The following is a 13,157-nucleotide window of genomic DNA, read 5'->3' as shown; positions in this document are numbered from 1 at the left end:
CATCGATCGCATTTTCCTTAGAAACCTTTCAGGTTTTATACTGCTACATGCTAAAATTTATTTGATAAGGTTCGTAAGTGGGACAAATGCTGAAAGTAGGTGTGTAGTGGCTGGAGAGAAACAGATATTTTAGGAACAAAAAAATTCACTGGAATGACTATTCCAATTAGTGTTTATGGATCTAAGAATGAAAATGTTTTGAATTATGAAGCAAAGATGGCTATCCTCTCCAAATTTTTTTTTTTTTTTTTTGGCCATGCCGTGCAGGATCTTTCCCTGACCAGGGACTGAACCCGGGCCCCTCAGCAGTAAAAGCGCAGAGTCCTAACCACTGGACCGCCAGGGAACTCCCCCCAATATTTTCATAAGTACTGCATTTATGGAGGTTGCAAGTGCAAGAACCAGAAGTAATGATAAGCTAGAACCTATCAGAGATGAACCTGAAATCTGGCACCATTTATGAGAGGAGTATGTTCCAAGTTACGCATGACAACTGAGCAATTAGTTGCATTCAAAGAATGTTGCTCATTTCAGTATGTGTACCTTCAAAAACCATGAAAATAAATAAAAATTTGAGTTAGCTATGTTTAGATTCTTACTAAAATTTCTAATTAAGTTTTCTCCTCTTTATTTTTTGTCTGTAAATTATTTGTAAAATTTAAAAATATACATATAGAAGAGTCTCTTGGAGCTACATGGTAAATGGGGATGACTATTTTTCCCCATATGCTCAGGGTTAAGATAGCTCTTTGCCTAAGAGGAACAATCAGTGAGAAGTATTACAGATTTGATGTTTCTGATTTTGAAAAAGGCTAGATTATAATTTTTATAGGGAAATAAACATTTCTACGAACTAAAAACTACTTAGGTAAGTCTGTAAAGGAATCAAATTAAGGGCTATGATTTTAAGAACATGATGGCTCTAAAACCACAGCTACAACCACCACTATCCACGCCATCTATGGTTCTTTCTTTTACCTGACCAGCTGCTGCTGTTTCCACTCTTCAATTCGCTTCTGTGCAGTTGATTCTCGGTCCTCTTCACTGGAACTAGAATTCTCCTCTTCATCTAGCTCACGCTGGATACTCTGCCACTTCTTTACCAGAGATGGCATTTTGGTTTTACTCTTCTTTGCCTGTAACAAAGGAATATAATACATAAAACAAGTGCATGAGTCCTTCACACGAGATCAGGATCTTTTCCTTAGTTCGAAGGAATAAGTGACCTTCAAAATTAAAGGAACAGAAACACCAAAAATAAATACCATTCTAAGTTCTTGCCAGAAATTTCTACCAACTATAAACTTAAAGCTTGGTTAAAAATCTAAAAATTGGGGGACTTCCCTGGTTGGCGCAGTGGCTGAGAGTCTGCCTGCCAATGCAGGGGACACGGGTTCGTGCCCCGGTCTGGGAAGATCCCACATGCCACGGAGTGGCTGGGCCCGTGAGCCATGGCCACTGAGCCTGCGCTCCGCAACGGGAGAGGCCGCAACAGTGAGAGGCCCGTGTACCGCAAAAAAAAAAAAAAAAAAAAAAAAACTAAAAAGTGTAAATGTGGTGTTTTATGAGATCAAGTCAGAAACATCTTCTTTAGCCTTATTCTATGAAATTCAAAACTCTTGCCCTTGTCTCATTTTCTCAGAATTACAGTGTACCCGGGATTTCCCTGGTGGTCCAGTGGGTAAGACCCCATGCTCCCAATGCAGGGGGCCTGCGTTTGATCCCTGGTCAGGGATCTAAATCCTGCATGCACGCTGAAACTAAGAGTCTGCATGCCGCAACTAAATATCCTGTGAGCTGCAACTAAGACACAGCACAGGCAAAATAAATAAATATTTTTTTAAGAAAAAGGAAAAAAGAATCACAGTGTACCTTTTTACAATTTTAAATGGATGCAGTGTTCACATCAAGTGAAACAGTGCTGAGAAACAAATGACCAGCTTTTCTGGAAAGAGCCAACAGAGTCAAAGGCAACAATTAAATATGAAAAAAGCAAAGAGGTATATCAAAACATTAATGATGAGACTAGTTCTAAGAGGAGATACAATAATAAATTTTTCTAGCAGCTTAACTTCATTTTCTAAATTGCCTATAATAAACATAATCTCACAGTAAAAAAAGCTTGTGATATTTATTACATATCCAACATGGCTTGCTCTATCACTACCTTCAGAGTTCTGATCAATGGCACTCTTTAGCAAAGATGCCTTCCCTGACCACCCTATCTACATGAAACAGTACCACCTCCCAAAGGTCACTTTCTGTCCTCTTACACTTTTTTTCATTGCATTTTTAAACACTGAACATATATCTGCTTATCTGTTTCTGCAACCCAGTCCCCCCATACCCTCTCCAAGCCCACCAGAAAAGCTCTACAAAAGCAAAAGCAGAGATTTCGTTGGTTAGCTACAGAACACAGAGCTCCTAGAGAGAATGCCTGACACAGTACGTATTCAAAATATACCTGCTGATATTTGTGATTAGGTCTTTGAATTTAGAGAAACACTGTATTAGACATTGATAAGAACCACTTTTTATCCCTGCGGTTTTGAAGACTTGGCCAGGTTACACTCTAAACGTGACAAGCAGGCACTCAAGTGATAGGTGTGACTGAGTGCTGTGCTCCTGTGAGGATCGGGTATAAGGACCCAAGCTTTTTTTCCGGCCTGCACTTAAGAGAAAACACATTTCTTGATTAAGTCCCCAAAAAAGTTGAGAAAATCAGCTTAATATTTTCAGTCTTTTAAAATTACTTGGCTCCTTGCTCGATACCCTATTTTGACTGTCACTGACAGTTTTTAACCTTCTGGGGAAATGACCATCTATAGTGCTTAAACCTTCTGCTCCACACACCTTCCCACATTCCATTCTGTCATTTCACCTGTGGTACAACCTGACCCACTGCATATACACCCTTCCAGCAAGCTCCAACATAGCTCATCTGGGTTAGCATGGAACCAACTGAGTAAAAAGTAACATGAATTAATAACGGTCACCTGTGCATAGAGAGCTCACTGGGGTTACAAGCTCTCGCCGAACGTCTCCAAGTATGATTAAAAAACATAGATCTAGGTAGAGTTGTGCTTTCATTCTGATTTCCATAGGATTTTGAAAATTTGTAGTGCATTTCATTTCTATTTGTCATGGGAAAGTACTTTATGTTTCAGAAGTTATGTACTGCCGATCACATTCAAAACCATGGATCCCGAGTTGCACTGGCTGTTTGAACACGTTTTTAATATGGGAACACTGCAGCCAGAGGAATAAAGATTAAATGGCTAGAATGCCTTTTTTTCTAGTTTATTTTCTAGTAAACCGCACACAAAACTCTTCAGCAAAAATACACACTGGTCTTAAATATTCTTGAACATCAGAGGTACTGAGTATATATCTTTTTTTTTAAATTGGGGTATAGTTTTTTACAATGTTGTGTTAGTTTTCATTGTACAGGGAAGTGGAGTTCCCTGTGCTATACAGCAGGTTCTTATTAGTTACCTATTTTATACATATCAGTGTATATACGTCAGTCCCAATCTCCCAATTCATCCCACTGCCCACCCCCCCCACTCTCTTATATCCTTTAAAAATGGCCGGTAACACTAAAGAGATGGATCATTGTTTTCAGATAACAGGTACATAAAAATGACATATTAATGTAGAATACTGGATTTTCAAAACTATTATTTATATGACTATAAAAGCATGATTGGCTAAAAAATTACTTGTTGAATGAATGGAGGTGGAAGTAATTATCTCTCTTGGAAGACTGGAGGCAGGGCGCCAAGGAAGGCTTCGTAAGAGAAATGATTCCTGGGCACTGATCATTCTAACAATTTAATTATAAAAGAATGAATAGTAGTGGGACTGGTAAACAAAGTAAAGACACGTAGGTGGTCAACAGTATGTTGGCTCAGGAGAACTGTATGTGGTAGAGTAAGTTGTCTGACAAGAATCTAATTCAAGACATTATCCTGTCACTGTTGATTTTTTATAACACTTCACTGGGAGGGGAAAAGCTGATGAGAAAGTTTCTTTAGGTAATTTAGGACATTCAAAGTGTTCATGAGGATGATGTCAGAAAGATGGAGGACTATGAAGCTCCAAGCCCTTGTTTCCCCATGGAAATATTATATAAACAAATAGAGACTGACTAAAATGGCTTTGTGGGAACTCTGGAAACCAGTCAAAGATCTTGAGCAACCAAGAGAACACCCAATCAAGAAAAACCCACACTAAAAACAGGAAATTTTGTGGCATGTTTGCTTGCCTTATTCCACACACCCTCCCCAATGTGGTTGGGATGAAATGGCCCAATTCTCAGTTCTCCCCCTCCAGGTGGAAGGAAATAACTGGAATGTCTGATATGTTCTAGACTGTCTGTGGTTGCCTTAGGGACTGGTTTCAATACTGTCTTAACTTGGAGGTCAGCCAGGAATGGTGGCATATTTTGGGTCTCAGGTTGGAAACCGTGAAGGCAGTAGCAGGAGCTGCGGCATGTGAAAACCACAGTGGGACAGAAGTCATGTGGACAGATGGGGGCAAAAGATCATGGGCAGAGGAATACAACAGAACATATAAGGCTCACAGAAGAAGCAGGTGTGGCTCTCTTAGGGAAATTAAAAGTAAATACACAAGGGGAAAGGAAAACAAAAAACAGCACATGTCCAGGGAACACATATGCCCAGGAAAGGCCTGAAAAAATGTTGCACTTTCATGTTGGACTCATTAAGGAAGGTTTTCCTCCATACACAGTCAGTGTGCAAAGACTGGGAGAGTTTATTTTTTCTAATGTGCAGTTTTCAACCAAAGATCACAAAGCATACAAACACATGCTGGGACTTCCCTGGTGGTCCAGTAGGTAAGACTCCACACTCCCAATGCAGGGGGCCCAGGTTGGATCCCTGGATGGGGAACCAGATTCCACATGCATGCCGCAGCTAAGAGTTTGCAGGCCGCAACTAAAAGATCCCATGTGCCACGACTAAGACCCAGCGCAGAAGAAAGAAAGGAAAGGAAGAAAAGAAGAAAGAAAGGTTTCAGATTTACTAGACAAAGACTTTAAAATAACTGTCCTAAATGTGCCCAAAGAACTAAAGAAAAACACAAAGAATGAAAGGAAATCAGGAAAATGACGTGAACAAAATGAGACTGTCAACAAAGAGACAGATATTATTAAAAAGAACCAAAGAAATATTCTGGAGCTGAAAAATACATCAACTGAATTGAAAATTCACTATTTCAACAACAGACTCCAATAGGCATAAAAAAAGATCAGCAAAATTGATGATAGGTCATTTGAAGTTATTGAGTCTGAAGAGCAAAAAGGAAAAGAATGAAGCAAAGTGAACAGAGTCCAAGTGACTTATACGACATCATCAAATGGACCAATATATGCATTATGGGAATCTCAGAAGGAGAAAAGGGCAAAGATGTTATGTAAGAAATAATGGGGCTTCCCTGGCGGCGCAGTGATTAAGAATCTGCTTGCCAATGCAGGGGACACGGGTTTGAGCCCTGGACCGGGAAGATCCCACGTGCTGCGGAGCAACTAAGCCCGTATGCCACAACTACTGAGCCTGCGCTCTAGAGCCCGCAAGCCACAATTACTGAGCCTGTGAGCCATAACTACTGAAGCCCGCATGCCTAGAGCCCACACACCACAACAAAGAGTAACGCCCACTCGCTGCAACTAGAGAAAGCCCACGTACAACAAGGAAGACCCAATGCAGCCCAAAATATAAATAAATAAATGTAAAAAAACTGAGGGAGAAAAACTAAGATATTCCTAGATAAACAAAAGCTGAGAAAATTCATTACCACTAGATGTGCCCTACGAGAAATGCTAAAGCATGTCTTTCAAGCTGAAATGAAAAGATGCTAGATAGTAACTTGTCATACAAAAATTTAAAGTTCTCTGGTAAAGGTAAATACAAGAACAAACATAAAAACCAGTATTATTGTGATACTGATTCATAATTTTTATTCTTCTACAGATTTTAAAAGACAAAAGCATAAAAAATAATTACAAGTCTACATTAATGGGTACACAGTATATAAAGATATAATCTGTAACACCAATAACATAACAGAGTGGAGGTGCGTCTGTATAGGAGTTTTTGTCTGCAATTGACTGTACCAGTTTAAAATAGATATTACATGTAATTCCTACCATAACCACAAAGAAAATAAATATAGAATATACACAAAAGGAAATGAAAAAGAAACCAAAATGTGTCACTGAAAAATATCAACTAAACATAAAGGAAGGCAGTAAGAGAGGAAATGAGAGACAAAAAAGCTATTAAGACATACAGAAAACAACCAAAAGGAATACCAAATCCTTATCAGTAATTACTATAGTAAATTATTAATTTACTAATGTAAACGGATTAAACGCTACAATCAAAAAACACATACTGCAATGGAGCAGGACCCTATGGTCCCTTCCTGTCATGTCCTTGGCCTACATTTTGTCTGTGAAAAAACTTCAGCCAAAGAATAAGTTTAATTAGGGACATCCCTAGTGGTCCAGTGGTTAAGACTCCATGCTTCCACTGCAGGGGGTGCAGGTTCAATCCCTTGTTGGGGAACTAAGATTCCAAATGCCAAGCAGCGCAGCCAAAAAAAAAAAAAAAAAAAAGTTTCATTGGAGAAATGAGAAAATGCAGAAACAAAGGAAAACAGTCAAATGAGACCAAGTAATAAATGTTTAGTCATTAAGCATAGTTAAGGACCTTTAGTTCCTTCTCAAGGGCTATAGATAATATTCTGAGCCACATCCTGTGAGCCGTCTTATACTGAAACCCCCACCAGGTGGAAGATGTTAACTACATGATGACCAGACTGTAGCCATGACATAAGCTGCCACAATTCCAAGAAATGGTCTCAAGGAAATGGGAACAAACTGACCCTGGAACTGAAGATTAATTGTACCTAAAACAATCACGATGATGCTGATCAGGCCACCGCATGACCAATTTCAAGATGGACTGTTAGAGCTGACAGTGCTGTTTCTGCCTGTAGCCCACTCCCTTCACCTATGAAAGTTCTTGTCCACTGACTGTAAGTGGGGGGAGTTGGCCTCTTGACAGAAGTTCCTTCCCACCCCGGGTTGCCAGCATCAAAAATAAAGCAAACTTCCCTTTCCGCCAACCTTGCCTCTTTACTGGCTTCTGAGTGGTGAGCAGCTGGAACCCCCACTTTCTTTGGTTACAATACTGGCAGAATGGATTAAAAAAACAAAATGCAATTGAAACTGATCACGTCTATAAGAAATTCATTTTACATCTAAGGACATACACAAGTTTAAAGTGAAAGGACAGAAAAACACATTCCATGAAAATTGTAACCAAGAGAAAGAAGGGGTAAGTGGATTACTACAAGACAAAATAGAAATTAAGTAAAAAACTGTTAAAAGAGATAAAGAAGAACATTACATAACGATAAAAGGGTAAAATCATACCACTTAAAATAGCACGCAAAAGAATAAAATACCTGAGAATAAATTTAGCCAAGGAGATGAAAGAGTTGTACACTGAAAATTATAAAACAATGCTGAAAGAAATTAAAGACCTAAATAAATGGAAAGGAATCCTGTGCTCAGACTGAAAGATTCAATATTGTTAAATAGGTAATAAGACCCAAGCAATCTACAGGTAAATGCAATCCCTATCAAAATTCCACTGGCCTTTTATGTAGAAATGGAAAAGCTGACCTTTAAATTCATATGAAATTACAAGGGGGCCTGAAGAGCCAATACTGAAAAAGAAGCACCAAGTCAGAGAACTCACACGTCTCAAATTCAAAACATATCACAAAGTTATAGTAATCAAAACAACGTGGTGCTGGCATATAGACCAATGGAATAAGCCCATATGTTTATGGTGAACTGATTTTAGATAAGGTCTACCATTCAATGGGGGAAAGAATGGTCTCTTCAACAAATGGTCCTGGGACAACAGGGTATCACACTCAAGAGAGTGAAATTGGATCTCTACTTGACACCATACAAAAATTAACTGAAAATACCGTCACTGTTTGCAGATGACATGATACTATACCTAGCGAATCCTAAAGATGTTACCAGAAAACTACTAGAGCTAATCAATGAATCTGGTAGAGTAGCAGGATATAAAATTAATACACAGATATCTCTTGCATTCCTATACACTAATGATGAAAAGTCTGAAAATGAAATTAAGAAAACACTCCCCTTTACCACTGCAACGAAAAGAATAAGATACCTAGGAATAAACCTACCTAAGGAGACAAAGACCTGTATGCAGAAAACTATGAGACACGGATGAAAGAACTTAAAGATGATACAAACAGATGGAGAGCTATACCACGTTCTTGGATTGGAAGAATCGACATTGTAAAAATGACTATACTACCCAAAGCAATCTACAGATTCAATGCAATCCCTATCAAACTACCAATGGCATTTTTCACAGAACTAGAACAAAAAATTTCACAATTTGTATGGAAACACAAAAGACCCCGAAGAGTCAAAGCAATCTTGAGAAAGAAAAACAGAGCTGGAGGAATCAGGCTCTCCGACTTCAGACTATACTACAAAGCTACAGTAATCAAGGCAGTATGGTACTGGCACAAAAACAGAAACAGTGATCAATGGAACAGGATAGAAAGCCCAGAGATAAAGCCATGCACATATGGTCACCTTATCTTTGACAAAGGAGGCAAGAATATACAGTGGGGAAAAGACAGGCACTTCAGTAAGTGGTGCTGGGAAAACTGGACAGCTACGTGTAAAAGAATGAAATTCTAATACCATACACAAAAATAAACTCAAAATGGATTAAAGACCTAAATGTAAGGCCAGACTGTAAAACTCTTGGAGGAAAACACAGGTAGAACACTCTATGACATAAATCACAGCAAGATCCTTTCTGACCCACCTCTTAGAGAAATGGAAATAAAAACAAACAAATGGAACCTAATGAAACTTGAAAGCTTTTGCACAGCAAAGGAAACCATAAGACAAAAAGACATCCCTCAGAATGGGAGAAATTATTTGTAAATGAAGCAACCGACAGAGGATTAATCTCCGAAATATAAAAGCAGCTCATGCAGCTCAATATCAAAAAAACAAACAACCCAATCCAAAAATGGGCAGAAGACCTAAAGAGACATTTCTCCAAAGAAGATATACAGATTGCCAACAAAGACATGAAAAGATGCTCAACATCACTAATCATTAGAGAAATGCAAAAAACTACAATGAGGTATCACCTCACACTGGTCAGAATGGCCGTCATTAAAAAATCTACAAACAATAAATGCTGGAGAGGGTGTGGAGAAAAGGGAACCCTCCTCCACTGTTACTGGGAATGTAAACTGATACAGCCACTATGGAGAACAGTATGGAGGGTCCTTAAAAAACTACAAATAGAACTACCATATGACCCAGCAATCCCACTACTGGGCATATACCCAGAGAAGACCATAATTCAAAAAGACATATGCACCCAAATGTTCACTGCAGGTGTAATGAGGTGTGACTGCTTAATGGGTATAGGGTTCTCCTCTGGAGTTATGAAAATGTTATGTAACTAGAGAGAGGTGGTGGTTACACCACAGTGTGAATATACTAAGTGCTACTGAATTTATACTTTAACTATCACCTCAATAAAACAAAAATTTTAAACTAAAATGTAAAGAGAGGTTTACTCTACCTTATCTTTCTTTCCTTTTTTTGTCTTCTCAGGTGCTGGCATTTTGGGAGCTGGTGGTGGTGGTGGTGGGGGGGGAGGAGGAGGAGGAGGAGGTGGCGGCGGCGGCGGCTCTATAATGGCAGTGGCGGGCACAGCGCCGCGGGCCTGGACTGGCTGCAATGTGGGAGCAGTCACTGCCACTGGGACGGAACACTCAGCATAGCTCATAATTGCAGGAGCTGATGCCAGTCCTAAGTAATTGGACTGTAGGCTCATTCCTCTGGCCTGATGACCCATTCCTGTTGCTGGATGGCTAACTGATAGTGCCTGGTGTCCAATCCCTGTTGCCTGGTGACCTAGAACAGAAAACATAAAACTATAGAAAGGACATCGTGGGGCTTCCCTGGTGGCGTAGTGGTTGAGAATCTGCCTGCTAATGCAGGGGACACGGGTTCGAGCCCTGGTCTGGGAGGATCCCACATGCTGTGGAGCAACTAGGCCCGTGCGCCACAACTACTGAGCCTGTGCTCCGCAACAAGAGAGGCTGTGACAGTGAGAGGCCCACGCACCGCGATGAAGAGTGGCCCCCGCTTCCCACAACTAGAGAAAGCCCTTGCAAGGAAACGAAGACCCAACACAGCAAAAATAAATAAATTAATAAACTCTTACCCCCAACATCTTAAAAAAAAAAGAAAAAAAAAGGACATTGTGACACAGCCAAAAACAAGAAGGAGGAGGAAAAGGAAATTGGGAGTTAGATCACCTACAAAGTGATTCTAATATACCCCCCCCCCCGCCAAGAAACACACAAACCACCCCCCCAAAAACAAACAAAAAACCCAGTCACATTTTCTGGTGTTCCGAATATTTTAGCATTAAGGTACTTAAACATCAAGATCAATGATGTTGTGTAAATGCTCAGAAAACAATCTGGAAGGATATATGCCAATGTTAGCAGTGGTTTTTAGTAACTGAAATAAATGCACATAAACTGTCTTTGCAATGAAAAGCCTTTAACATTAATTTATGATATCTAATTCTGGAAACAAAGATAATACACTGATGAAAATACATTTTAATCACAATGCTTACCTGTAGCTACAGCTGATTGGCTGTAGAGGACCGGAGAACTACCAATGGTAGCTGATCTCTGAACTGCTGCAGTACTAATTTCTGTAGCTTTTCTCTTTATTGCTTTAGTGGAAGGAGAACTAGAGATGGTACAGTCAGCTGAAGTCTGAAACAGAGATTCTTGTCAGTGGCTTTAGCCCCTGGTTAAGTATCCTCTTCTAAAATAAAACATGTAGGGACTTCCTTAGTGGTGCAGTGGTTAAGAATCAGCCTGCCAATGCAGGGGACAACGGGTTCAATCCCCGGTCCGGGAAGATCCCACATGCTGCGGAGCAAGTAAGCCTGTGCCCCACAACTACTGAGCCTGCACTCTAAAGCCTGCAAGCCACAGCTATTGGGCCTGTAAGCCACAACTACTGAAGCCTGCTCGCTGCAACTACTGAAGCCCATGTGCTCTAGGGCCCACATGCCACAACTACTGAGCCCACGCACCTAGAGCCTGTGATCTGCAACAAGAGAAGCCACTGCAATGAGAAGCACGTGCACCACAATGAAGAGTAGCCCCCGTTTGCCACAACTAGAGAAAGCCCGTACGCAGCAACAAAGACCCAACACAGCCCAAAATAAATAAATAAATTAAAAAAAAATAAAACGTGTCAATCATGCCCCAGTCCCCCAAAACTTTTCAGAATGCCAGATGGCATTTCTCACCTGGCTAGTTACAACTGTGGTTTGTGCTGAAGGTTTCAATGGAGTATCCTCCTCCGTTCCTGGAGCAGGAGGCTCCTCACTTCCTTCATCCTCCATCTCGACCTCCTGGATCTCACCATCTTCTGCAGGAGGAGGAGGAGGGGGAGGGGGAGGCGGGGATTCTGGAGGTGGAGGCGGAGGCGGTGGCATTTCCAAAGGTAATGGAGGTTGAAGCACAGGCACATTTGACTGAAGAAGGGTCCAGAACGGAGTAAGTGGCATGAGTGATGAAGAAGAAACTTGGCCAGAAAAGGACTCTTTACAAAGAGAACCTATGAAAACAAATAGGAGTCAGGGAAAAAGCAAGACTAAAACTCCATGAACACAGAAATGTTCAACTGATTATATAGACAAAACCTGTCCCACAGACATCTATTCTACACTGATGTCACTGAAATATTAAACTCAGTTCAAAAATGACTTCCATGAAAAGATAAATTTATAGAATTTACTGTTAGCACTCGCCCCAGCTGTGTTATACTAGTCTTGTTTTCTGGGTACAGATTTATGGCTGAGTAAATGAAGCAACATCACATCAACTTAATGAGAAATTCAGTCATCTGAACCTGAAGTTTATTTCAAAGATACACAACTAGAAGGCAACATTCTGGGGTCTTCTTTATTTCAAAAGAGAGTGAATGATGTGCATTTGCAATACTGATTCCATGTACTTTATCTTTTAGTGAGCTAGATAAGTAATTAAGGATGACCCAGAGAAGTACACATTCAAATCACACAAACTCTCCCCATTTCAATTAATTTGGGTTACTAAGTTTCAAAAATCCATTTGCAAGGTGGTATTGTCAATCCTATCATTCCTTCACACCTTTGTGTGAATTATTCATTTACTAAATCACAGCAACAAATGAGAGAGGGTAATTTTTTATTCCTGTGATGAGAAAAGGGAAATCAGTGAGCATGAATCTTCAAGGTAAATGATAATGATAAATATAACACAGAGAAGAGGTGTTTGAAGATATGGAGGATTTGAAATGGCTGCTGAAGTTAAGAAATTATAGCTGAGGAGCTGCAGGGTTAGCTTTCCTCAAAATTTGCAAAAGTCATAGTAAATTACTACCCTTTCTCTGCTGGGAAAAGATTTAAAGATTAGAGAAAATAGGAAGATATACTTACTTGCAGCCTTCCCCATCCCTCTTTATCGTCAATAGGGAAGTTTCACAATATTTGGGACTATTAGATATATATCCCAGGAATGCTGAAGGGGATTTTCTCCCTAAAATCATAGAATTTAGGAGTAGAAGAGACATGAGAAATCGTCTAGTTTACCCCTCTCATTTTAAAGGTAATGAAACCCAGGAGGGAAATGACTTGCCCAAGATCATATAGCTCTTAGTGGTCAAGTCTGACCCCTAGTCTAGTGATATATATATTTTTTTGGCCGAGCCGTGCATTTTGCTTGCAGGATCTCAGTTCCTCCACCAGGAATTGAACCCGGGTCACAGTAGTGAAAGCTCAGAATCCTAACCACTAGGCCATGAGGGAACTCCCCTAGTGCTATTTTAACAAGATGTCCTGGTGAAATATCAGGAGTCTAAGAGCGTTAGAAATCTCAAATTTCACTTCTCACGGAGTAGAGATCCAGATGCCGTCACCTGTCAAATTCCATGGTCAAAGCAGTAGATTAAATAACGACTCTATTAT

The 13,157-nt window shown here is 40.0% G+C and overlaps 1 protein-coding gene across 1 annotated transcript in view; it reads right to left on the bottom strand.

The window, feature by feature from the left end:
* FNBP4 (formin binding protein 4) overlaps nucleotides 1-13,157 on the bottom strand; it is a 38,237-nt gene that overhangs the window by 2,684 nt on the left and 22,396 nt on the right. The window contains exons 13-16 of the mRNA XM_030864407.3: nucleotides 11,457-11,767; nucleotides 10,767-10,911; nucleotides 9,696-10,030; nucleotides 979-1,136 (exon numbers count right to left, since the gene is read on the bottom strand). Coding sequence (XP_030720267.1) covers nucleotides 979-1,136; nucleotides 9,696-10,030; nucleotides 10,767-10,911; nucleotides 11,457-11,767 — 949 coding nt within the window. The remainder of the gene's footprint in view (nucleotides 1-978; nucleotides 1,137-9,695; nucleotides 10,031-10,766; nucleotides 10,912-11,456; nucleotides 11,768-13,157) is intronic.

The sequence above is a fragment of the Globicephala melas genome, chromosome 8 (genome assembly GCF_963455315.2).
Source record: "Globicephala melas chromosome 8, mGloMel1.2, whole genome shotgun sequence".
Classification (NCBI taxonomy): domain Eukaryota; kingdom Metazoa; phylum Chordata; class Mammalia; order Artiodactyla; family Delphinidae; genus Globicephala; species Globicephala melas.
The sequence above is the reverse complement of the archived record's forward strand: the minus strand, read 5'-3'. Positions and strand labels throughout refer to the sequence as shown.